Genomic DNA, 24,830 nt, shown 5'->3' with positions numbered 1-24,830 from the left:
TTTATATATTTCAAATTTAATAATGTTCAAGAACAATGAAAATCATAATTTTAAAATCTGACCTGATACTGGAAAAATAATTAGTAAGGGTCTTTTAATTAACCATTTGTTAAGTTGTCCCATACATTTATGATAATCGATTTCAAACAATTATATATTTTGAATATGTAACAAATAAATAAAGCAGTTCAATAAAATTCAATATTATTGTAAACTATCTCTCGTTAAATTTAAAACTTTTATTCAAAAAATCAGATACCTATTCTTCTCTTTTTATAGCTAAAAAATTATAAAAATAATAACAATAATATGATGAAATTTTAAACCAATAAAATAATTGTAATTAAAACAACAACCACAACAACAACAATAATAATAACAATAACAACAAACAATGAGAGCCGTGCTTACTCAACCCTTTGATGAAATTTGAAATAAATATAACAATATAAAATAATATATATGTTCATGTATCACGTGTTTATATAATTTATTTTTTGTGCATAATTAATTTAATATAAACATTATAAACAATGTATATTAAAAATATATGTATTTATTTTATTATAACATATACTAAAATGACATTCCAAGGTAATTACTAGTTTGGGTATATTTTTTTACATCATAATATAGATATTATCATGCTCTATATTTTCATGGGATGGTTCAGTCTGATATACCAAAATTTTTTACCCATTCTATACATATCACATTCAAATATTCAATATATAAAAATTACACTAACAACGTATTGAAATACCGAGATTTGGTATATCAAAATTTTGGCATGCTACAACATACAGATTATACCAAATATTTTTAACATTCCTATATTTCGATACGATATCAATATCATATCGTTTGTATCAAAAAAATACATTTGCATGAAGGGGGAAAAAAAAGCAATGCAATGCAATGTGATTACAGAAACTTTAGACAAAATTGTATGATATTTTAAAAATTGATCATTTTGAGTTTTTGACCTTAATTTTCTGTTTATTTATAATTTCATTATTTAAAAAAAGCGTATATTTTTTAAAATTTATAGATATTGCTTCGGTATTTGGATATCATACCAACAATTTCAGTATCGACATCGTACAATACTGAAATTTTCGATACAATAATTTGTTATACAGAAAACTTAGATATTTTTTTCGCCCCTTGTCATACAATATGGCATAATAAAATATTTTCAAACTTAATGTTATATTTTTTCGACAATGTGATGATCACAACTTACTTGATATTTGAACAAGACAGCTCAAGTAGTATAAATAAAAAAACTTAAAAGCTCTAGTAATATAATATATGTCATCATTTTTTCATTTTATCTTTATTTATGATTTGCATAAAAAATAGTTTTATTTTTAAAAAAGGGTGTGCTCATTTGCTCCAAGAATATTTTCTCCCTTACTGCAATCAGACATCCTTGCACAAGATTTCATCCGCAATAGGGAAACGCGGCAATATATCTACAGGGACCTGGATTTGGTGAAAAATAAACAAATGAATTTTTTTAAAAAAATTTGGGTAACAGCTCAATAATCTAGCGTTTGTTGAGGTTGTACAATACCTTGATCATTTCCAATTTTTCAAGTGCTGATTTCAATGGTTGTGTCATCACGCACTGCTTCAAAAGAAGACATTTTGCCGCTTCTTTGTCGCCTTTCGCCTGTATCGTTAGAATCTCCCGACTTAAGCACTCAACCGCATCTTCAACCTTGATAAGGAAAACAATGACTCTATATGAGTTCATTTCAACGGGAGTTAAAAAAAGTGTCTTCTGCAGATCATACCTTATCGAAGTCGACAGAAAACGTTCCATCGTGATGTAGAACAAAGGCGCCCTTTTCAAACAAATAGTTGAATTGCAGCGCTTGTCCTTTCCTGGTCATGTTAAGCAGAGTTATTGGAATGAATTCTTGATGCAAAATCTAGAGTAGGAATACAAATAAACTAGAGTTTGCTTGGTTTACTTACCCATGAGCTTCCTCTAAACCAAAACGTACTGAACGGAAACAGCCGGCGAGAAATGAGACGTACATAGATTTTATCAGTGTTTTTGGGAGCAGGTCCTGGTCACAGATAATAAAGTTGCATTTAGTAAGACTGAAATTGCTATAGCTTAAGAGGAATACTTATCAGACAGGAAATGAAAAGGTTTAGAAATATTTTTAATATGATGATTCCAAGAATGAAGTGTACTATCACGTCCTTGGCCCACAGGCAATTGTGTAAGACTCTCCACAATAGACTCTGTTTGCAATTACTTTGTATGAAAATGATTAATTCAAGTTGCAAAATAGATCATTGAGTTTCGCAAAAGCTATTAAGAAGTCTCCCACAATCTGATATGAGATAGGTTGTTATCAATAACATTCGATTGATTTCTAGTGTTCAACGAAGTAGGCTTTGCATTAAAATATGTATAAATAACATTTGATCCTGAACGTAACATGTACGCTGGAAACATGGAAACACTATATCAATCAGTCAAGATGACAAACTATAAAGGTACTAGAAAATGCTACAGGTCACACTTGGCAAAAAGCAATATCGGAGAGCTTCGAAATAATGGAAAGTAAATTTTCATCTTAACCATACATCACGATTTCGAACACTTATTTGCTAAAACCTTATCTAAAGTATGTAATTTTGGAGAGATGCACCAGTTGTTCATTTGGAATTCAGATCTTCAAATAATTTAGTAATTGATGAAACCAAATTAGTTTTCTGCAAGTAAAACTTAGTTTGCCCTCATTCCCTCCAAATTCTCTCCAGTTATTGACAAATAAAAATTATATAAAAAAAAAAGCAGGACATAAACAACATTTAGTTAGCCACATAATATCACCTGAGTCGTAAATTATGAAACATACTGAAGAAAATCAATCTAGTGGAAAAAACGTTACAAGACATTGAAAATCTTCAGCTCCTTTTACTTAACATCACGCCGAGGGGAAAGGAGTATTAGCAAAAATCATAATCAAAGAACAACCATGGAAATGTTATTCAAAGATCATTGTTACCTTGTTAACAAGAAATCTCAAGGCCCAGAGGCCAACAATGTCAGCTTTAGCTTCTTCGAGAGCTGAATGAAGTTCTTGCAACTCCTGGGTTCATACAAACAATGTTCTTTTGACTGTCAGCATGAGGATCAAGGAAAATATGTAGGCGATTATTGAGGGGGAAAAAAAGAAAAACACAAAGTCCAGGTTCATTACTTTTCATATGTACGTCCAGGTTCATTACTTTTCACATAGCATAATATTTTTACAGCTGATTTGAACAATCAATCACTTTATCAAGACGAAAAAAAGGATGATTAATTGGAAGGCAGCAGTATCACATGATTATCGATGAAGAATATTTTTAAAGTCCCATGCTAAGATGGTACATATTTCATACGCTGTACTGAACATATTTGGAACCCATAAATCACCTTCATCATATGCAAATACCTGGTTGAAACATGAAAGTTTAATATAGAAATCATAACCTTCTTGACACGTGAGACAGACTCAATCCATTTATTGTTCCAAACTAGATATAGCAGACGAGAACCAAAAGAAAGGCGTAAGTCAAAGGAAATGTTAACACAATAACAAATGCAACCGACCAATCTCACTGTCGATGTTTCTCCATTTGGAAGCTGTATTGTATGAGGTCCAATACCATGGCAACATTCATGACAAATTGTGTGAGTGAAGAAAGAGTCAAAGTCCACATATTTCCTTTGTTCCTGACCTATGCATACTTCAGATATAGGTTTTAGAATAAGCTTGAACCTGGTCATGGGAGGTAAGAGTGAAACCTTAACATCTCACAATAAAGCTATTTTTCATAATAACTCCAACCTTAGAGCACATTCTGAACTTATATAATATAAAACATTTAATAGATTACACTGCAAGGGAGGAATCTGTACTTTGATTCTGAAACATTTTTTAGCATGACCATCGAGGTTCCTCGATCTTTTACTATTCTTTCGTCATTTGGAAGATTAAATGCAACTGTCTGTGGGCCCTTCACATCCTGCAAGACGGTGAAGTCATTAATACGTACACATTTTAGAACCAAATACTTGACACTGCATCAAAAACTATAATTATTGGTCATAATGCAATTCAAATCTTTAAACGTATAGCCACACAAAACTACCAGGTCAATTACTGCTACCAGCACCCAATTATATGATAAAGTACTCCCACAAAAGCCAAGCATATACAACTCAAAACACTCACCCCGGCATTGTAAACAAGCTGCACAACTCGAATTGGAGCCGCGATAACATCTTCTGACTTGTAAACATCATCCATTGGAAGATTCTTCTCCAGAACCTACAAAGGTATAACTTACTGAAGAATGAATGAAAAACTGAAACAAGTACAGTGTTTAATCACAAGGAACAAATAAATAGAGCACCTGCAAATGGTCACCAAATAATTTGAGTTGTGAAGTCGCTTTGTCATCACGAATTCCAATGAAAGCCTCAAAAGTTGCCTAGAGGCAAACAGTATATGAGGCACAACACTAGGGGAAAACAATCATAAAAATATAATATATTTTGGTATCCAGACAATATTCTGAGGTTAATCGTGTGGCCATGAGTATAACTTCATGCAAAATATGTCTTACAGTCATCAGCAGTCATATGACCAGTTCAGAAATTTTTTATGGAAGTCAATACTTCATAGTTTGTATCTTGCTGAGTCAAATTACTGAGTTATGCAAGCATACGGAATAGGAAAAACAAAAGTAAAGGCAGTTTCACTACAAACAATGCCCTTATTTATGGTGGCCATGAAGAATACCTTGTACCCAAAATTTGTGTCTTCATATGTCTCATATGGGCCTATAGTAATATCCAGCTTTGAATCCTTGAAGACAGAATCAAAACAAAGCAAATAACTTTTCCAGCTCGATGGAGTGTAACCATGAAGGCAAAAAGAACACATCTTAAACTTTTCTACTGAGTTATGAAACCAGTCCATAAGATGCTAATGAAAATTATATCATCATAAAAAGCAAACACTAACAAGTAATGTATCAACATAAGACTAACATTTTCACATATGTTTCTTCCTCTTACATCAGAATATTGCATGAAATATAAGTACTCCCAATTTTTACTTTTTGTTCGTTAATTAATCACTACTCTCGGCCAGTTGTTCAGTTCAGAGTAAAATTATGATACCCAAAATGCGAAAATGGTCATTTTGGTTTCATCCTTAAAAGACATGAACGATAATGAAAAGATAGTTGGTGAACTAGACACCAATTCCAAAAAATATACTATAATATTTGAATCAAATATACTATACCTTACAACATCTCACTCTAATAATCATGCACACAAATATCAATTCAAACATAAGCTGATAACATTTACTTTACAAAATCTTAATAATTTGAGACACACGGTAAAAACTCTCTATAGAAAATAATGCAAAAGATATCTTTTATCTCCTTAAGTCATTTCTCATAATATTTTCCAATAATTTTTCCTCAAAGTATAAAAGTAAAACCAAACATTGCGATAAAATCTCACTGATAAAAGAGATTCTTCTGTTTTTTGTCGTTTCTGTATCTAAAAAAATTTTAAAAGTTAACAATCACTGCATAAAATAGAGAATAGCAAAAATGTTCTCCTTCCATATAAATTTTGGCATGAAACTTAAAATCTTTCTCATCAAAAGGCAATTTTTGCCACTGATGAGATATGTCATATTAGACTCAAAGATTGAATTGATCCATAATGTAGAATTCTTTAGATGAATAGCTACTATGGACTTATTGAGTAAACGAAATCACATATACACAATGGCAACCGCATAATGAGATATATCTGAGGACAGAAAAAAATATTAACCAACCAACCAATTTAGCTACAATAATGTTAAGAATGAATCATAATTCTGATGAACTAACCAGTTCCATCCATGCTATATCGGAATCATAGTATTCATTTGACAGCAAAGCATCAGCCTTGCTATGCAAGAGTTTCTTTAAACTGCACCAGAAGAAACCATCCATCAAAAACCAAGTTAGTGTTGCCCAAGCTAATTACCTGATTAAAATATCATGAACAATCACAGTGCACCTGGAAGAGTTGGTAAAATCCCCAGCTTTGTGCAATAGATAAGCTATTTTTTCCAAGAAAGAACTGTATTCCTCAGAGTAAGAGACAATATATAGATCATGAGCATCACCAGTACATTCAGATATGGAGGATGATACTGACTTATCCAAGACTCTTTCACTTTCCCGTTTGATAACATTGAAAAAGCCAGTGGCTAATTTTTTCTGTTCCTCTGGGAGACTATTTTTCCATAATTCAAATTCCTACAAACAAAAAAAGAAAATTTAACCTGAGTTGTGACCAACACAATGGAGTCCATATGAAATGTCACAAAAGTAGATTAAATAGATGCCAAGCCTAAGTATCTTTTTCACGCATGATAAATACCATTTTATCCATATCTGGAGGATAAAAATTAGCGCCAGCTGGTTTCACAACAGGAAATGCCATTCTATATTCAACACCTTTCCACCCTGCCACTGACTTTGTAGCTTCAGGAAGCAGCTTCACTGCGGAGTCTGCGGTAGTCAAAAATGCCTCATTTTCGTCCAAACAGGACCTGTGACGGGAACATGGTTATGGTGAGACCTAGAGGATACCGAGGTTACGAACAGAAAAGTTCAAAGTGAAGATTTCATGAAATAGAAATTCTAAACCTGAGGTCTAGAGACTGCGAACCTGATAAAATTGATGTCGACCATAAAATATAATGTGAACCAGTTGCAACACTTCCAGAACAAAAAAAAGTTACGTTTGTGTTCTTTTGGATTCTTCGAGCAAGAGGATAGGAGGAAAAGATATAGAAAAAATTATGAAAGATGTATTTTCATGACAGTTGTACTGTTTCCTTGGTCATTTTAATAATAAAAAATAATAGAAATACTTTAGATTGCCTAAAAAAGGACAAAATCCCCGAAGTTGCATCACACATAATCCTTAGGAATAATGACAGACAAATAGAGAGGCATGTTTAACGAATTAGCGGGAAAAAAGCCAACTGGTTATAGTCCTTTGGACACTTAAAAGATAGCCAAATAGATGCATAAATGGATTATAGATGTATAAAGTAATAGTGGAACATAAGGCCAAGAAGCGTCATATGGAGCGAATATACGAATATACCATGGACTCTTGTTGACTAGATAATACATCCATTTTAACTTGTCCAACTGAGATTCATCAGCATGTTGCTCTAGCCAATCTCTTAAAGATGGATTGCTGCACCAAACCTGTTCTCATCAAGATGGAAAAACAAGAAATCCAAATAGAAATTTAGGAAATATTTCATCAAGATGCAAAAACAAGAAATCTTGATGCAAAAACAAGAAATCCAAATAGAAATTTAGGAAATATTTCATCAAAGTATCTGCGAAAAAAAGTAGGCAGAGAGAGAGAGAGGTTCATGTCATCATAGAGTCGTATCATAATGGTCATAATGAAATTGAATCAGAAAGTTTCAGACCAAAGCAGTTTCTCATAATTTCCCAGGGAACAACTGTATTATGAAATGATGATTTACATGACCACATGCAACAAAAATATGAAACCTAAACAATCATCACAACTACAAATTGTGTAGAATTGGCCCCATAACCTCAGAAAAATTACATGGACCAAGATGCTTAAGCTCTAGATATTCAAGTTAAGCTGCTTGATAGCACCCAGTTTTAGTACATGCCTCATTCATTGAAATTGTTAAAATAAAGTTTTATCTGAAATACAGTCATTCCCCATGTAAAACAGTCACTTATCAAAAATATCAATTTCCGGTATAACAATGGCATAATAAATAACCTGCTGAAAGAAAATTTGGTCCATGATTCTTGCAGCCTTAACGATTAGTTTCAGGGCTTCCTTGTCTGCACTGCTGAGCCCCATTAACTGTCAAGCACATGAGAACAAATTAACCTAGTGCGGACTGCATCTATGAGGTATTTTATTGATGAAAATGAGCTATACAATATTCAGTTTTCCTTTGGGATGGAATATTAAAAGCCCAGTAATTTGTTTGTGCTAGCATGAAAAATCTTTACAAAGTAAACCACAAAAATAAAGGGAATAAAACTGAATGTCATGGCTTTCAGATCCTAGAGTCACTCTAGGCTGTGAGCATTTTCATGAAGTAGTCAACATCTAATACACTTGAAATATCCATACATGCTTTGCCAACATTTGGGAGGAGAAAAGATAGTGTATCAAAGTTAAAACCTCTGCTTCAAGCGATACTGGAGCATAACGATTTAGCTGCTTCTGTAGAATCAAAGCACGTGCTTCAGCATTTTGTGAATACCTAGAATATAAGGGAAATAGTATCATGAAGTTATACGAGAAGTGCATGAGAGACATTGAATACTTTACTCCAGAAGTGTTGAACATGTCATATGGCATAAAAATATACCAGAAGAACAACAGTTTAAAAAATGTTTTTTCACAAGCCTATTACAATACAAAATGAAAAAAAAAATTTGAGTTGCTAAACACAGCTTACATTGAAAAGTAAAAATAATATAATTTTCAAATAGACAAACTGCTAATGCAGTGGCAAAAGAAGGCCGATCTATTCACTACGGATAAAAACACAAGAGACGTAACAAGAAACAATTTGGAGAACATCCAAAACTCTTCATAACATACCTCTTTGACAAAATTTCAAACAGATGGCTATATTGATCATTTACATCATAGGGCACATACTGCGGATCTTCTTTCAGAAGCAAGTTTCTATACTCCTCTAAAGAGATATATTTAACGGCTGACACCTCAGACTCCTTCAAACAATATAGAACAAAGCATTGACACTTCAGAAATGTTTCGCAGAATATGAAATCATGAGTACTTGGTAAATGCCAATGTCACCGATTAGCAAGAACTGGATCTCGATTGGCATGATAAAATGAAGTTATTTCAAGTGAAAGAAAGAGGAATTACTGGTATTTATTAGCAAGAAGCTCTGCTTAAATTTTTGTATTTTCTGAAAAAATAAATGTGAGTCGCAACTTAAGCCTGGAACAGTTGTATAGAGTACAGTGGATGCTTCAAATACAAAGTAAAATTCAGATTTACAGGTAAATGAACGAGTAGATCCCCCTCTGCTTTATATTCTCACCTTTTATTAAATTCTCCCATTTTCTTAAATCACTAATAATATTAACCATGAAACAAGACAAAACTGTGGGACAACATCCGTTTTGCTAACAAGCATGAGAAAATTGTTTGCTGTTATGTACCTAGAGTTTTCTAACTAGATGAGGCATTAAGCAAAAGTAAGAGAAAAAGGCTGAACATTCTTGTACAGATGAGTAAAAACCTTCTGACCTGTAGAGTAAATGCCTCCAACGGAATAGGATCTATGGTCGTGACAAGGTACACATCATTGTATTCATTGTTAATGAATTTGCCATCATTTATGACACTGCAATTATATTGAGAACATATCCAAAATGAACAGCTCTGTTAGCAAACATTTGTCAATAGGAGTAACAGATAAGTTAGTTCATCAATTTCTTCTGCTAATGAACCTTGGTTAACACTATTTTACAGGGAAAATAAATAAAATAGTAATGGCTACAGACATAAAATCAAATAACACAACGAAATATGTGAATTTATTTGCACAATAATCTTCACAATAAAAAAAATCATTGATCGATTAAATTTGGGCAAAAAGAAAAATGCACGACAGAAGAAATTCGGTTATTAACGAAAAGAATGCAAACAACCCTACCAATTACTGGTGACTGGTGCTCACCACTGGGTATGAAAAGACGAAAAGTTAAACAAGATTAGTAGATTACTCAGTTTGAGGTTTTAGAGACCAACCATTCTTGAAGAAAAACAAATAGCAGTTCAAATGCATCCTTTGGAAGCATAATACCAAGCTCTTCATGCAGTTCCCTCCTGCAAGCATCAATGAGAGATGAGTAATGTTCCCTAACTGAAAGTAAGCAGAGATGCTAAGTACGTCTACCAAGTTAAGCAAAAGGAGATAGTACAAGGGTTACCAGTTAAAAAAAAGCATATAAAATGCATTAATTAAACAGCCTATCATAAACAGACATGCACCACCTGGCTTTATAGATGGTATATTTGCCAGTACTTATTAAATTAACATTCCAGACAAGTATTTGTGTTTAATTAATGTCTAATGCTTCAATATTCAGTAAATGTCCTGTAGACTTTTGACACGAGGAAGGGCCTCTACTTTTTATAATATCACCATTTCTAAAACCAGGCTTTCCTTGACAATGTGCTTATGTCCGGTGAAAATCAAGTATCAAAGTAGAAAAGAAAAAAGTTAGTACAATAAATCTGCAGGGGACACTAAAAGGAACCACTGTGATACTAACAGGGCAATAGTCATATTTATGATACGAATCATGATCATAGAACATGACTCATTGAATCATAAACATACGGGACTGGATGAAACTAATTGAGACTCAAAGCCTCAAACTTTCTGCACTGGCAATGTAAGAAAAATCGTTTGATTCTAGTATAATCAACAAAAATGGGTAAGCCATACCTTGCTGTCACAAGAGAAGAATCGCCAGCAGAAATATGACCTGCACTAGATATATCCCACTTCCCAGGCCACGAGTCTTTACATTCAGCACGTAGTTGGAGGAGGAGTTCTTGGGTGCTCTCAGCAAATATCCACACATGAACAGCTCGATGATAATCACCATCTCTATGCACATCTCCCCTGTAAAATCACACTCACTACATAACCACAGGAGAAAATATTCAAAAACGTTCGCAATAGATTCCAATGCCGAAACAAACTTCAAGGATTAAATAACGCGTTTTATAATTAAATACTCATCAACTGAAAAAGATACGCAGGGAGGATCAAGCCTGTCATTGCCAAGAATACATTCAAAAAAGCCGGGGGGCGACCAATGCAAAAAAAGCGAATTCAGAAACAACATTTAAAAATACAGCATCAACAAATTTCCACAGCCCGCCATGAAATCGCAAAAACACCCCTTGCAATAAAATATGAACAATATATAGAGCTCATCATATCGTCATACAAAAACCAAACGACGACAAAACAGAAAGGATAAAGCCATCGTTCCCAAGAAAAGAGGGACGAAAAAAGAAGAAAGTTTAAAAACATCCCACAAGCGATTCAAACTCAAAGAATGCATTGCAAAGACGGAAAAATCGACATTTCTCCTTCAATATCTCTTCATTTGGCACTTCAAAGAGTTTTTAAAGAAAAGGGGTTGACCTGGGTTTGGAGATGCCAGTTTTCTCTCCATTCTTAGTAAGAACATAAAGGTGCTCTTCCATATTATCTGCCATCATTTCTTGTCCAACGGCAACAGAGTGGAGTCACTTTTGAAAATTCTAAATAATAATACCAACTAAAACTTCGGTCAGCACATAAGTCTGAGATATATATCAGGTAAATTCGGAAAACAGACGCAACAGGCAGAAAAACGAATCTCAGAAGCTTTTAAAAAAAAGAGAATTAAATAAATCCTCATTCGATAATTAAAGTTAAATATTCCATAATAATCAAATTTTTTGAACAGTTTTTTTTTATAATTTTAAAAATATATTTTAATCAATCACTTCCATATTTTATAAATCAATTTTCATCGTATTTTTTTTATTTCTTATAATTTCAATTTATAAAATTGGTAATTTTTTTTAAAAAAACGCATCCTTCTCGTTTTTTTGTGTGGAACACATGTCTTGAATGTAATGACTCGGTAACATGTATCATTATCCTGATACTTCTTTGTCGAAATATAAATATACATTATATTTACAATATATATAGATTAAAAAAAAGTGACGTTATTTAGTGATTTATACCTTGACTTTACCTATAAATTTTACATTAAAAAAATAGAATATAAATCGCAATTCCCGGAAAATGATATAAAAAAAAAATCTATGATTGAGAAATGTTTACATGTTGGTCGGATTAAATCTGGCCCATATTATCTGCTCCTGGGTCTAAGATCCAGTGATCTGCTATGATTGGGTCGGCCCAATTATGAGCATGAAAACCCAATTCACATGTCTGAGAACAACTTACACCCTTTGTGAGCAATATTTTGCAAGATATCACAATCTTTGTTTTCATCGGTTTTCGAGTTAATTATGCTGACATCCCTTAATATTTTTTAATATAACAAAATTTTAAAAATTACAGCTACCTCGCTCCAAATTTGGACGAAAACAAAAAGGAAAAATGTTTGTTATATCCTCAAAAACGTTTCATAAAAAAATAATCAAAAAATTGAAAACACGATTAACCAATTATTTGATTTTGCAATAATCAGTAAAAAGATAGAAAATATAGGGAAAAAAATTAAAAATGAAAATAGTCAAAAATTGAACTACTTATACTTGATTAATGAAATGTTACTCTGAGTACATTACTTTATCAATGAAATTAGTTGTTTTATTGAATTTGCGTAACTGGAAAGATCACGATTCGACTTTGATCATTATAAACTAGTACGAAGCTCGAGTCCTTACACAAACGGATCTAATTTTAACAGTCAGAACAGTAACCTCACATATATTGATAGCCGACTATCCTTATATGCACACAATTAATGGACAGTGATATCACATATATAATTGTTCATTTTTAGATGCGTCTAATTAATGGGCCCTTATAAACTTTCCAGATATATCAAATTTCACGTGTTAAAGCTGTCAAGAAAATAATAATTTTGATCAAATTTATAATAATTGAGGTTCAAACGATCTTCCCAAAACATGCCAATGTGGAGATTTTTTTTTTTGTTTTTTTAATAATGGAGAGATTTTTGATTTTACGCATTATTTGGATGAATATGATGTATCGTATTCTAGTGAAAAACTTGATGATGCATGCATTCTGTTCTCAGGATTTTGAGGCACACAACTTGATATATATTACTAATTTTTTTAATATATCACAATCGGATATTATTTAATGCTTTTTTTTCAGTGAGGATAAAAAAAAAAGTTGGCGTCGGCTGCCACATTTTTCTTAAAATTAAACTGTAACAAATATTTAAAGTATACCATCTCAAAAAAAATTATTAAATTATGCATTTGTTGTATATAATATAAAATTAATGAATCTTGATTTATATTATCAAAATTAATGCTTTTTTTTTAGTGAGGACAAAAAAAAAAAGTTAGTGTCGGCTGCAACATTTTTCTTAAAATTAAATTGTAACAAATATTTAAAGTATACCATCTAAAAAAAAAGTTATTAAATTATGCATTTGTTGTATATAATATAAAATTAATGATAATTTATATTATCAAAATTAATGCTTTTTTTTAGTGAGGACAAAAAAAAAGGTTAGCGTCGGCTGCCATGTTTTTTTTAAAATTAAACTGTAAAAAAATTTAAAGTTTACCATCTCAAAAAAAAATTTATTAAATAATGCATTTGTTGAATATAATATAAAATTAATTATAATATAAATATTGATTTATATTATCAACATTAATCATCATTCTTATCTTATAGGTCATGAGTGATATGATCACCATTAAGTAAACCAGGGACTCCTCTAAGCCTTTAAAAATTATTTTTCAATGAAAATTGAAAATATTACATTAATAACAGATATATACAGAAATATTTTTATTTTCAAAAATAATTATATATTACAATTATGCGTTGAGCATATTATGAATTTTATGGCTATCTCATATTAGTCATCTATATTTTAATTATCTAAGGAGTGATGCAGAAACATGAATCATGAATCATGTATGTTCAAAATATATATGTATATCATTTGTTCATAAATTTCAGTGTTTCAAATATATAAATTTCAAAAAGCATATATAAAATATATGATGGTCGATTTTAAAATATTAGCACGAGTTAAAAACAAAAAGCTCACTTACAATTATGCTCCAAAAATGATGAAAGAACAAGCTAGAATTTATCACCCAAAAATCAGTCACTTCGTATAAGTGTTTGCGACTTATTAAACCATTGGATCATTCTTAAACTTGGATAATATATTTATAAGTAAGTGAACTAAATTGTAAATGGTGTAGATCGGGTTTAAAAGTTTTCTAAACCAATTTATGGACAAAAAAGATACGTATAGTTTTCTTGCGAAAATATATATAGAAATTGAATCTTGGATTTGACTGAATTTTGGATGTGATATTCAGAACATAAGATAATATATTTTGAAGGGTAAAGATTGTAAAGCATCACTAGAAAAAATAGATAGAATGTTATTCAAAAATTTTGCTGTTAATACAAGCTCGAAAATGTGGAGAGAAAGTATGTTGAATGTTGTATATTCAATTCAGAAATCAAAGCAAGTATTTGTAGTAATGGTAGGAGGAGCTAAAAGCATAAAGTTCGTCATTCAAAACAATGAGTAGGTCTCTTGTGAGACGGTCTCACGACTTGACATGCAGTGGGAGGAAGCTCATCCACCGGGGCGAAGTACCGGGACAAAACATGGCTCGGGTCTATGATAGGATGAAGGGGCAAGTCCAGAAAATTGGATATAAGATCATCTAAAGACTTAAAGATGATTTCGAGTGGTTGAAGTTTATTGCTCTTGCGTAGGGCTGCTTGTTTTGAGATTGATATTGGATTCTTGGACTTTTCAAGAATTTGAGAAGTGGAGTGTGCCATTAGCATCTGAACTTTGATAAATGGAGATACAGCCATTGATTTTGGAAAAATAACAGAGATTAAAGAAGAAAACAGGGTGTCCATTTTGTTCTTTATTAATTTAGTATGTTTGTTGTGTTATATAAAGCAAAATTTTCAAGAGTTTTCATAAAAACAAGGTAGATGATGGCCACGCGCGTTAACTCGACGCATTAATACAGGTATTAATGCTGATCTTTTGTTGTATATATATAGAGGTAGATCTGCTTAACCTTCGCTTCCGGCGGTGTTTTTGGTTAAAAAAAAATATATTGGACGCATTAATCAATTTTAAAACTGTAACAAGTGTTTTATTGCATGTTTTCATCATGCCTCCTCCTTAGCCCCACAAAATTGAATCGAAATTAATTGCCATATGAGTCTTGTTACGCATTTAACAAATAGTTATACACACTTAAAATAGTTTAACAAAAATTGTAATGTGTAAAATATAAATATATTGGATTAAATTTTTTTATCAAGTTTTATGCTTATATTTTATGTTTTATTGTAACAATAAATATGAGCAAGGATACATAAAGATCCCAAGTCTGAAGATAGTGAGTAAGGTAATAAGGCCATCTCCAACCACAAAATCTATTTTAGTGTAAATTTTATACTAAAATAGTGCGATTTCTGCACCAAATACAACATTCATCTCCAACTCATTTACTTCAAATCTTACACCAAAAAGAATATTCTCGAAATATTCTTTTTATTTTACTTATGAATTTTACTGTTATATTAATTTTTTGTATTTGTATTAAATTATATTAATTAAAAATCATAAAAACGAAATATTTTTTAAATATTAATAATTAAAATAAATAAAAAAAATATTTTAAAAATCAACAATTATTAATTTATAATTTTTATGATTAAATATCTAATTGTTAAAATAATAAAATAAATATTATATTATTATTTAAATAATATTTATAATTTAAATACAAATATTCATAATAAATATAAATAAAAAAATTAAAAATTTATTTAAAAAAATACCACTGCGCCAAATTGGCGCAGGAGGAATGTAGCCAGCTCCATTGGAGATAAATAAGCTGCACCAAAATGGTGTGGTGCAGCTTTGGAGATGGCCTAATTACGTACATTTAAGTGGATAACATGACATGCCCTAATTCATGAATTTGAATTTTCAGAAAAAGATATTGAATTTTGCATAATCTTTTTGGATCATTGTGTCTAATTTTTATTTTTTTAATAAGTTGAGCTTGGATACGTGGATACCAAATGAAAAATATGAAAAAATTGTAGTTTTGGTCATTTATATTTGTCTCTTTAAGATTTTATTTATATAGATTATTAAACTCTAGTCTTAGTCTATTATATATATATATATACACACACCAGCGACATGCCCTATCACAAGAATATTTTTTGGGGCGGTAGCTCTGAAAAGACAAAATGCATTTCCTATTCTTTCCCCCGACCCCGCTATTAAGAAGGATGTTCACGATCTTAAAATATTCTATGTATGTAGGGAAAATAAGAGAAGGGATCAGATTTGTCGCAAGAATAACAATACAGTTTATAATGTTACAAGAGTGGGTATAGTAAGTAAAATCATACGAAAACAAAATAGAGGTACAATTATTTTGTAATTTCAATTCTTTTTTGATATGTTGTTGATGTGTTGTTTACGTAATACTCGCATGTCGTTTATAATATAGTTTCACATCAATACTTTAAGAAAAAATTACTGAAATTATCAAAAAATTATAATATGCATAACTAAAAGTCTAAAACTCATTTTGACAATATATAATATCAAAATTGTGAGAGACAAATATAATTGATGAAAATTATATTTTTCCCTGAAAAAACTCGGGTACTTCCATGATTAGTATTTTTCTTTCTAAGTTTAGTACTTGTGTAATTTTTCCGAATCATTCCAAAATTGAAATAATTTTGTACTAGTAATATTATGAATCACAATTACGCATATAAAACAACATATATAAAAAAAATTGTATCAGGACACTCACCATATATATCATATGCAAGTAGCCACGAGATTTTAAATTAAAGCAGAAAAAGCTCAGGAACAAGGCCATGTAGTGTATGATTAAAGAACAAGTTTTTGTGAGATGGTTTCACGAATCTTTATTCGTGAGACTAGTCAACTATATCCATATTTACAATAAAAAATAATATTTTTGGCACAAAAAATAATACTTTTCATTTGTGACCCAAATAGAATATATGTATCACAAAATTGACTTATGAAATTGTTTCACAAGAGTTTTTGTGATGATTAAAGTTAGTAATTAACGATTTCGTCCTGACCAAAGAAAAATAATTAATATGTTCACTATATAATATTTATTGAGTAGGTTTCTCGTGAGTGTGAGACGGTCTCACGAATCTTTATATGTGAGACTGGTCAACCCTAACGATATTCACAATAAAAACTAATACTTTTAGAATAAAAAGTAATACTTTTTCATGTATGACTCAAATAAGATATATATCTCACAAAATACGACCTTGAAACCATCTCACAAAAGTTTTTGTCCAGAGGCAATTATGGAGGGTATCATTACGCACTTACCATTTCTAGACTCCAATTGCCGATTAGTGGGAGGAAATGACTTGATTGGCATTTTGGCTTCTCACAACACGTACATTTGAACGGGAAACAAACAAGATAGCATCCGTTGTAACTTTTGAGGCACATTTTTATCAAAATTAAAAGTTTTAAAAATATTTAAATTATAAATTTGTTATATATTATATGTTTTTTTTAATTATAATTTTCTATTTAAATGATTATTAAATACATTGAAAAGTGATTTACCAAATATATAGGAATTAGTTGAGAAAAGAGAGCTGAAAGATTGATTAGATGTGTTAAAAGTACTAATAAATACATAAATAAAATTTTCATTTATATAGAATGTTGGGATAAAATAGATTTTTTTTTTTTTTTTGTGATATGTGCTAAAAAAGTAGTTACTCTAATGACACAAAATTTTATAATATAGTATAGAAGCACAAAACTATATATCAAAAACACCGATTTTATGAAATTCGATAATTATTTAAGTTTCTAGTTGGAATCAATTCTTTAAAAACACTTTAATAATTAATAACATAATATAATAAATGTTCATATTTAAAATCACAAATATTAAATATAATAAAATCTCTAATTTAATTCACCAATACAAGAGAAAAGATCTTTAACATTAACACAATATATATCGTCAAAAAAAAAAACATTAACACAATGTATATGTGTAGACTTTGGTTGCAGTTATTTAAATATATATATTTTATCGAAATTAATGGCAAACAATTGAAATTGCGAAATTATGATAATACATGACGACAGTGTACTCCATCGACGCTACTTCATTATGTACTAAAATAATTACTACTAAGTATATGATTTATGATCATTAATAAATCGAGTTGAAAAATTTTGTTATGATTTTAATTATAATTAATGAAATTATATTAAATATGTTATTTGTATTATTCATACGTGAATTTTTTAAATTTTCAAAGTGGATTATATATTAATTATATTTTTAAATTATTATTTGGATAAGGATAATGTAATTATATCAAATATGCAATTTGTATAGATAATGTGTGATTTTTAAGTTTTTAAAATGGATTAGATATTGTAGTTTTCAGTTGATTCATAAAATTATATTATAGTTTTTAATTATTATTTGGATAAGGATAATGTAATTTTATTAAATATGTGATTTGTATAGATAATATGTGAATTTTTGAATTTTTAAAGTGTATTAGAGATTATAGATATGAGTATTATTTGTATAAAAATAATGCAATTATATTAAATATGTGCTTTGTAGAGATACTATGTGAATTTTGAATTTTTGAAGTGGATTAGATATTGTAGTTATGAGTAAATTATATGAAAACATTGTTTATCTAAATGAATATGGTATTTTAGTAAAACTAATTTGTGTCACAAAGTCAAACCACTAAGGACTTCAACCATACCATTATACATGGTATATATTCTTAAAACTATTGCGTATTTTTATAAAAATAAATATGACAAAAATTTGTGTGAGACGGTCTCACGGGTCGTATTTTTTGAGACAGATATCTTATTTGGGTCATCCATGAAAAAATATTACTTTTTATTGTGAATATCGGTAGGGTTGACCCGTCTCACAGATAAAGATTCGTGAGACTGTCTCACAATCACGAGAGACCTACTCAATAAATATTATATAGTAAACATATTAATTATTTTTCTTTGGTCAGGACGAAATCGTTAATTACTAACTTTAATCATCACAAAAACTCTTGTGAAACTATTTCATAAGTCAATTTTGTGAGACATATATTCTATTTGGGTCACAAATGAAAAGTATTATTTTTTGTGCCAAAAATATTATTTTTTTATTGTAAATATGTATATAGTTGACTGGTCTCACGAATAAAGATTCGTGAAACCATCTCACAAAAAACTTGTTCTTTAATCATACACTACATGGCCTTGTTCAAGAGCTTTTTCTGCTTTAATTTAAAATCTCGTGGCTACTTGCATATGATATATATGGTGAGTGTCCTGATACAATTTTTTTTTATATATGCTGTTTTATATTTGTAATTGTGATTCATAATATTACTAGTACAAAATTATTTCAATTTTGGAATGATTCGGAAAAATTACACAAGTACTAAACTTAGAAAGAAAAATACTAATCATGGAAGTACCCGAGTTTTTTTAGGGAAAATATAATTTTCATCAATTATATTTGTCTCTCACAATTTTGATATTATATATTGTCAAAATGAGTTTTAGACTTTTAGTTATGCATATTATAATTTTTTGATAATTTCAGTAATTTTTTCTTAAAGTATTGATGTGACACTATATTATAAACGATATAAGAGCATTACGTAAACAACACATCAAAAAAGAATTGAAATTACAAAATAATTGTACCCCTCTTTTGTTTTCGTATGATTTTACTTATTATACCCACTCTTGTAACATTATAAATTGTATTGTTATTCTTGTGACAAATCTGATCCCTTCTCTTATTTTCCCTACATACATAGAATATTTTAAGAAGTGAACATCCTTCTTAATAGCGGGGTCGGGGGAAAGAATAGGAAATGGTTTTGTCTTTTCAGAGCTACCGCCCCAAAAAATATTCTTGTGATAGGGCATGTCGCTGGTGTGTGTGTGTGTGTGTGTGTGTGTGTGTGTGTGTCTATATATATATATAACAGACTAAGACTAGAGTTTAATAATCTATATAAATAAAATTTTAAAGAGACAAATATAAATGACCAAAACTACAATTTTTTCGTATTTTTAATTTGGTATCCACGTATCCAAGCTCAACTTATTAAAAAAATTAAAATCAGACACAATGATCTAGAAAGATTATGCAAAATTCAATATCTTTTTCTGAAAATTCAAATTCATGAATTAGGGCATGTCATGTTATCCACTTAAATGTACGTAATTAGGCCATCTCCAAAGCTTTACACCATTTTGGTGCAGCTTATTTATCTCCAATGGAGCTGCGCTATCTTGCCAAAATAGCACAGCTCCATTCATCTTGCGCCAAATTTGGCGCAGGAGGAGACCCCTGCGTGGTATTTTTTTAAATAAATTTTTAATTTTTTTATTTATATTTATTATGAATATTTGTATTTAAATTATAAATAGTATTTAAATAATAATATAATATTTATTTTATTATTTTAACAATTAGATATTTAATCATAAAAATTATAAATTAATAATTGTTGATTTTTAAAATATTTTTTATTTATTTTAATTATTAATATTTAAAAAATAATTCGTTTTTATGATTTTTAATTAATATAATTTAATACAAATACAAAAAATTAATATAACAGTAAAATTCATAAGTAAAATAAAAAGAATATTTCGAGAATATTCTTTTTGGTGTAAGATTTGAAGTAAATGAGTTGGAGATGAATGTTGTATTTGGTGCAGAAATCGCACTATTTTAGTGTAAAATTTACACTAAAATAGATTTTGTGGTTGGAGATGGCCTTATTAACTTACTCACTATCTTCAGACTTGGGATCTGTATGTATCCTTGCTCATATTTATTGTTACAATAAAACATAAGCATAAAACTTGATAAAAAAAAATTTTAATCCAATATATTTATATTTTACACGTTACAATTTTTGTTAAACTATTTTAAGTGTGTATAACTATTTGTTAAATGCGTACAAAGACTCATATGGCAATTAATTTCGATTCAATTTTGTGGGGCTAAGGAGGAGGCATGATGAAAACATGCAATAAAACACTTGTTACAGTTTTAAAATTGATTAATGCGTCCAATATATTTTTTTTTAACCAAAAACACCGCCGGAAGCGAAGGTTAAGCAGATCTACCTCTATATATATACAACAAAAGATCAGCATTAATACCTGTATTAATGCGTCGAGTTAACGCGCGTGGCCATCATCTACCTTGTTTTTATGAAAACTCTTGAAAATTTTGCTTTATATAACACAACAAACATACTAAATTAATAAAGAACAAAATGGACACCCTGTTTTCTTCTTTAATCTCTGTTATTTTTCCAAAATCAATGGCTGTATCTCCATTTATCAAAGTTCAGATGCTAATGGCACACTCCACTTCTCAAATTCTTGAAAAGTCCAAGAATCCAATATCAATCTCAAAACAAGCAGCCCTACGCAAGAGCAATAAACTTCAACCACTCGAAATCATCTTTAAGTCTTTAGATGATCTTATATCCAATTTTCTGGACTTGCCCCTTCATCCTAATATAGACCCGAGCCATGTTTTGTCCCGGTACTTCGCCCCGGTGGATGAGCTTCCTCCCACTGCATGTCAAGTCGTGGAGGGATCCCTTCCTAGTTGTTTGAACGGATCATACATCCGCAACGGCCCGAACCCTCAGTTCATTCCTAGAGGACCTTACCATCTCTACGACGGTGATGGGATGCTTCATTTGATCAAAATCTCGCAAGGGGAAGCTACGTTTTGTAGTCGATATGTCCAGACGTATAAATACATGGTTGAACGTGAGATAGGATACCCAATTTTTCCTAGCGTTTTCTCCTCGTTCAATGGATTCAGAGCCAGCATGGCACGTTGTGTCGTGGCTCTAGCACGAGGTCTAGCGGGGCAGTTCAATCCTCTGGTCCATGGCTTAGGAGCTGCGAACACGAGCCTGGCTATGTTCGGTGGCAGTCTCTTCGCTCTTGCTGAGTCCGATCTTCCGTATGAGATAGAAGTTACGTCGAGCGGAGATATAGCCACCCTTGGCCGCCATTTCTTTCATAATACCAGTCGGCAACTAAGAATGACTGCTCATCCAAAATTCGATCCAAAAACAAGAGAAACATTTGCTTTCTCGTACGACATAAACCGTCCATTTTTAACATTTTTCCGGATCAATCCCGACGGGAGAATACAGGCAACTGTTCCCATCCTTTCCCTGGAAAAGTCGTCGATGACTCACGACTTTGCTGTTACAGAAAACTACGCCATATTCCCTGATTTACAGATACAGTTTAACTTGAAGGAGATTACGAGAGGAAGGTCGCCTGTGGTAATTGACCCCTGTAAAGTTCCCCGAATCGGGATCATGCCTAAATATGCAAATGACGATAGAGAAATGAGTTGGATTGTTGCCTCAGGATTGAACATTTTACACGTGATGAATGCGTGGGAAGAAGACGGCGGAGACACGGTGGTGATGGTGGCGTCTTATGCGGTATCAGCTGAGCAGGCGTGGGAAAATCATGATTTGACGCAGTTCAGAATGGAGAAAATTGTGATAAATGTGAAGGCCAAGACATTGGAGAGGCATCCATTGTCTACCAAAATTCTTGAATTTGGAGGTGTTAATCCAGCGTACGCAGGAAAGAAGACAAGGTAATTACGCATTGTATATACTGATTAGAAAACATGAGTAAAAAACATAATAAATATTATTTTGACTTAAAAGTTCTTTTACATAAAATCTTGACGTCAATTTAATTAATTTATGATTGCAAATTTTTGTTTATAAAAGTTAAAGGCATGGTTGCTCAATGTACGTCCTTAAACATAGTCAAATGTATTACGTTTTGGTATTGTAGTGTCTAAGCGGATGTATATATATACACTTTATTTTTGCATCTCTCTGCCTCACAAAATTTTTTCTACATACCTTTTTTTTTTAATTACTACGTACTTTTTTTTAAATACTACGTAGGTATATATACTCGGCAATGTTAGAAACTCCAGAGATGTCAGTAGGGCTGGTGAAGTTAGACCTATCGATACCAGATTGTGACGATTGCATTGTGTCTAGTCGGTTATATGGACCAGGTTGTATTGGAGGTGAACCAATTTTCGTGCCAAATGATCCTAAAAATCTGGATGCGGAGGAAGATGATGGTTACTTAATTACTTATGTGCATAATGAGAACACAGACGAGTCGATATTTTTGGTGATGGATGCCAAGTCCCCGGATCTTGACACTGTTGCCGTCGTTAAGCTTCCACGGAGGGTGCCTTTAGGGTTCCATGGAATATTTGTGCCTCAGGATACATAAACTTATAGGATTTATATTTTGCATTGATCATTATATGTAGACACATAATACTAGTGAGTGAATAACACGAGTTGTAATACCCCTTATCCCACATCTTAAAAATTTAAAATTTAAAATGAGTTTATAATGGGCTGACAATAGACTTCTATAACAACTTGGGTTAATCATTACGAATACGAAGTAGTTGATATAAGGACCCATTTTATAGCCACGCAGGCGTGGATCCGGCTCGGGGCGTGACACGAGTCAGATCAGTTAGTTGATAGATTTTATGGCTCTAAATGCGGTGGTGGGATGCATGAAAGTAGTCAGCTGGGATATGCTTTCCGTAGTTTGATGTTATCTAATACTATTATAAATATATGAGTTTGAATTGTGAGCTTACTATTTTACCATTTTATTTGTTTTACAATTTATCATGTTCACGAGGTTATTTAAGTCATTTTCTATGTTGATTTAATATAGTCATTAATAATGTACTTAACTCAAACAAGATAATTATTATTTTGATTTTATTTTCAAATTCAATTTAATTTTACTTTTAAATTTAATTACTTTAATTTATATATTGACATCAAAATCATAAAAAAATCACTATCATAAGCTTAACTCAATCAAGTTATTTATTAATTTAATTTTAATTTAAAATTGAAAATTAATCACTTTAATATTTACATTGACATTAAATTCATAGAAAATCACTATCATAATGTTATAAATTTAAATAAATTGTTGATATTACAAACATTGAGGGTATAATGAGAAGACGAATGGAGATGAGTGTGACTGAATAAAATTAAATTATTAATAAATGTTAAGGTCATGTAAAATATTTTTTTTCCCATTTATAATATAGATATTTTTAGACTACTTATGTATCAAAAGAAATACGTGATTGAGAGAAAATATTTTATACATTTCCGTCAAATTCATGAAAAATCCCTATCATCATCATAAATAAATATATGACTTTCATTTGTGAGCTTACTATTTTACTCTTGCATTTGTTTTACAATTTGTTATGTTCATAATGTTCTTTAAATCATTTTCTCTGTTAGTGTAATATGTTCATTAATAGTGTACTTAACTCAATCAAGATAATTATTATTTTGATTTTACTTTTAAATTTAATTTAATTACTTAATTTTATACATTTTCGTCAAATTCATAGAAAATCTCTATCATAATGTTATACATTTAAAAAAATTGCTAATATTATTAACATCTATTTTAATTTTAATATTATAAATATATGACTTTTATTTGAAAACTTACTATTTTACAATTTTGTTTGTTTTATAATTTATCATGTTCATGAGGTTTTTTAAGTTATTTTCTCCGTTAGTTTATCTATTACTATTATAAATATATGGCTTTTATATCTAAATTTACTATTTTATCATTTTATTTGTTTTATAATTTGTCATGTTCACAAGGTTCTTTAATTTATCTTCTACGTTAGTTTAATAGGATTATTGATAGATTACTTAACTCAATCAAGTTATTTATCA

General features: G+C 30.5%; 2 protein-coding genes across 2 annotated transcripts; one reads left to right on the top strand and one right to left on the bottom strand.

Moving 5' to 3' along the window:
* Window positions 1–1,173: 1,173 nt before the first annotated feature.
* Window positions 1,174–11,540, bottom strand: LOC140968008 (nudix hydrolase 3). Its single transcript, XM_073428840.1, has 21 exons — window positions 11,322–11,540; window positions 10,611–10,790; window positions 9,908–9,985; window positions 9,404–9,500; window positions 8,723–8,856; window positions 8,297–8,378; window positions 7,883–7,969; window positions 7,211–7,317; window positions 6,476–6,647; window positions 6,110–6,351; window positions 5,938–6,019; window positions 4,821–4,886; window positions 4,432–4,509; window positions 4,251–4,346; window positions 3,935–4,041; window positions 3,626–3,794; window positions 3,036–3,119; window positions 1,987–2,081; window positions 1,803–1,893; window positions 1,580–1,726; window positions 1,174–1,488 (listed from the first exon to the last, which is right to left on the bottom strand). Exons 1-21 carry the CDS (start codon window positions 11,396–11,398, stop codon window positions 1,426–1,428), a joined length of 2,334 nt encoding a protein of 777 aa, XP_073284941.1. The 5' UTR covers window positions 11,399–11,540; the 3' UTR covers window positions 1,174–1,425.
* Window positions 11,541–21,265: 9,725 nt separating this feature from the next.
* On the top strand, window positions 21,266–23,421 carry LOC140968006 (probable carotenoid cleavage dioxygenase 4, chloroplastic). Its single transcript, XM_073428839.1, has 2 exons — window positions 21,266–22,654; window positions 22,977–23,421. Exons 1-2 carry the CDS (start codon window positions 21,291–21,293, stop codon window positions 23,317–23,319), a joined length of 1,707 nt encoding a protein of 568 aa, XP_073284940.1. The 5' UTR covers window positions 21,266–21,290; the 3' UTR covers window positions 23,320–23,421.
* Window positions 23,422–24,830: the final 1,409 nt, after the last annotated feature.

This window comes from Primulina huaijiensis, unplaced genomic scaffold, assembly GCF_012295235.1.
Source record: "Primulina huaijiensis isolate GDHJ02 unplaced genomic scaffold, ASM1229523v2 scaffold32015, whole genome shotgun sequence".
NCBI classification, from domain to species: Eukaryota; Viridiplantae; Streptophyta; class Magnoliopsida; order Lamiales; family Gesneriaceae; genus Primulina; species Primulina huaijiensis.
The sequence above is the reverse complement of the archived record's forward strand: the minus strand, read 5'-3'. Positions and strand labels throughout refer to the sequence as shown.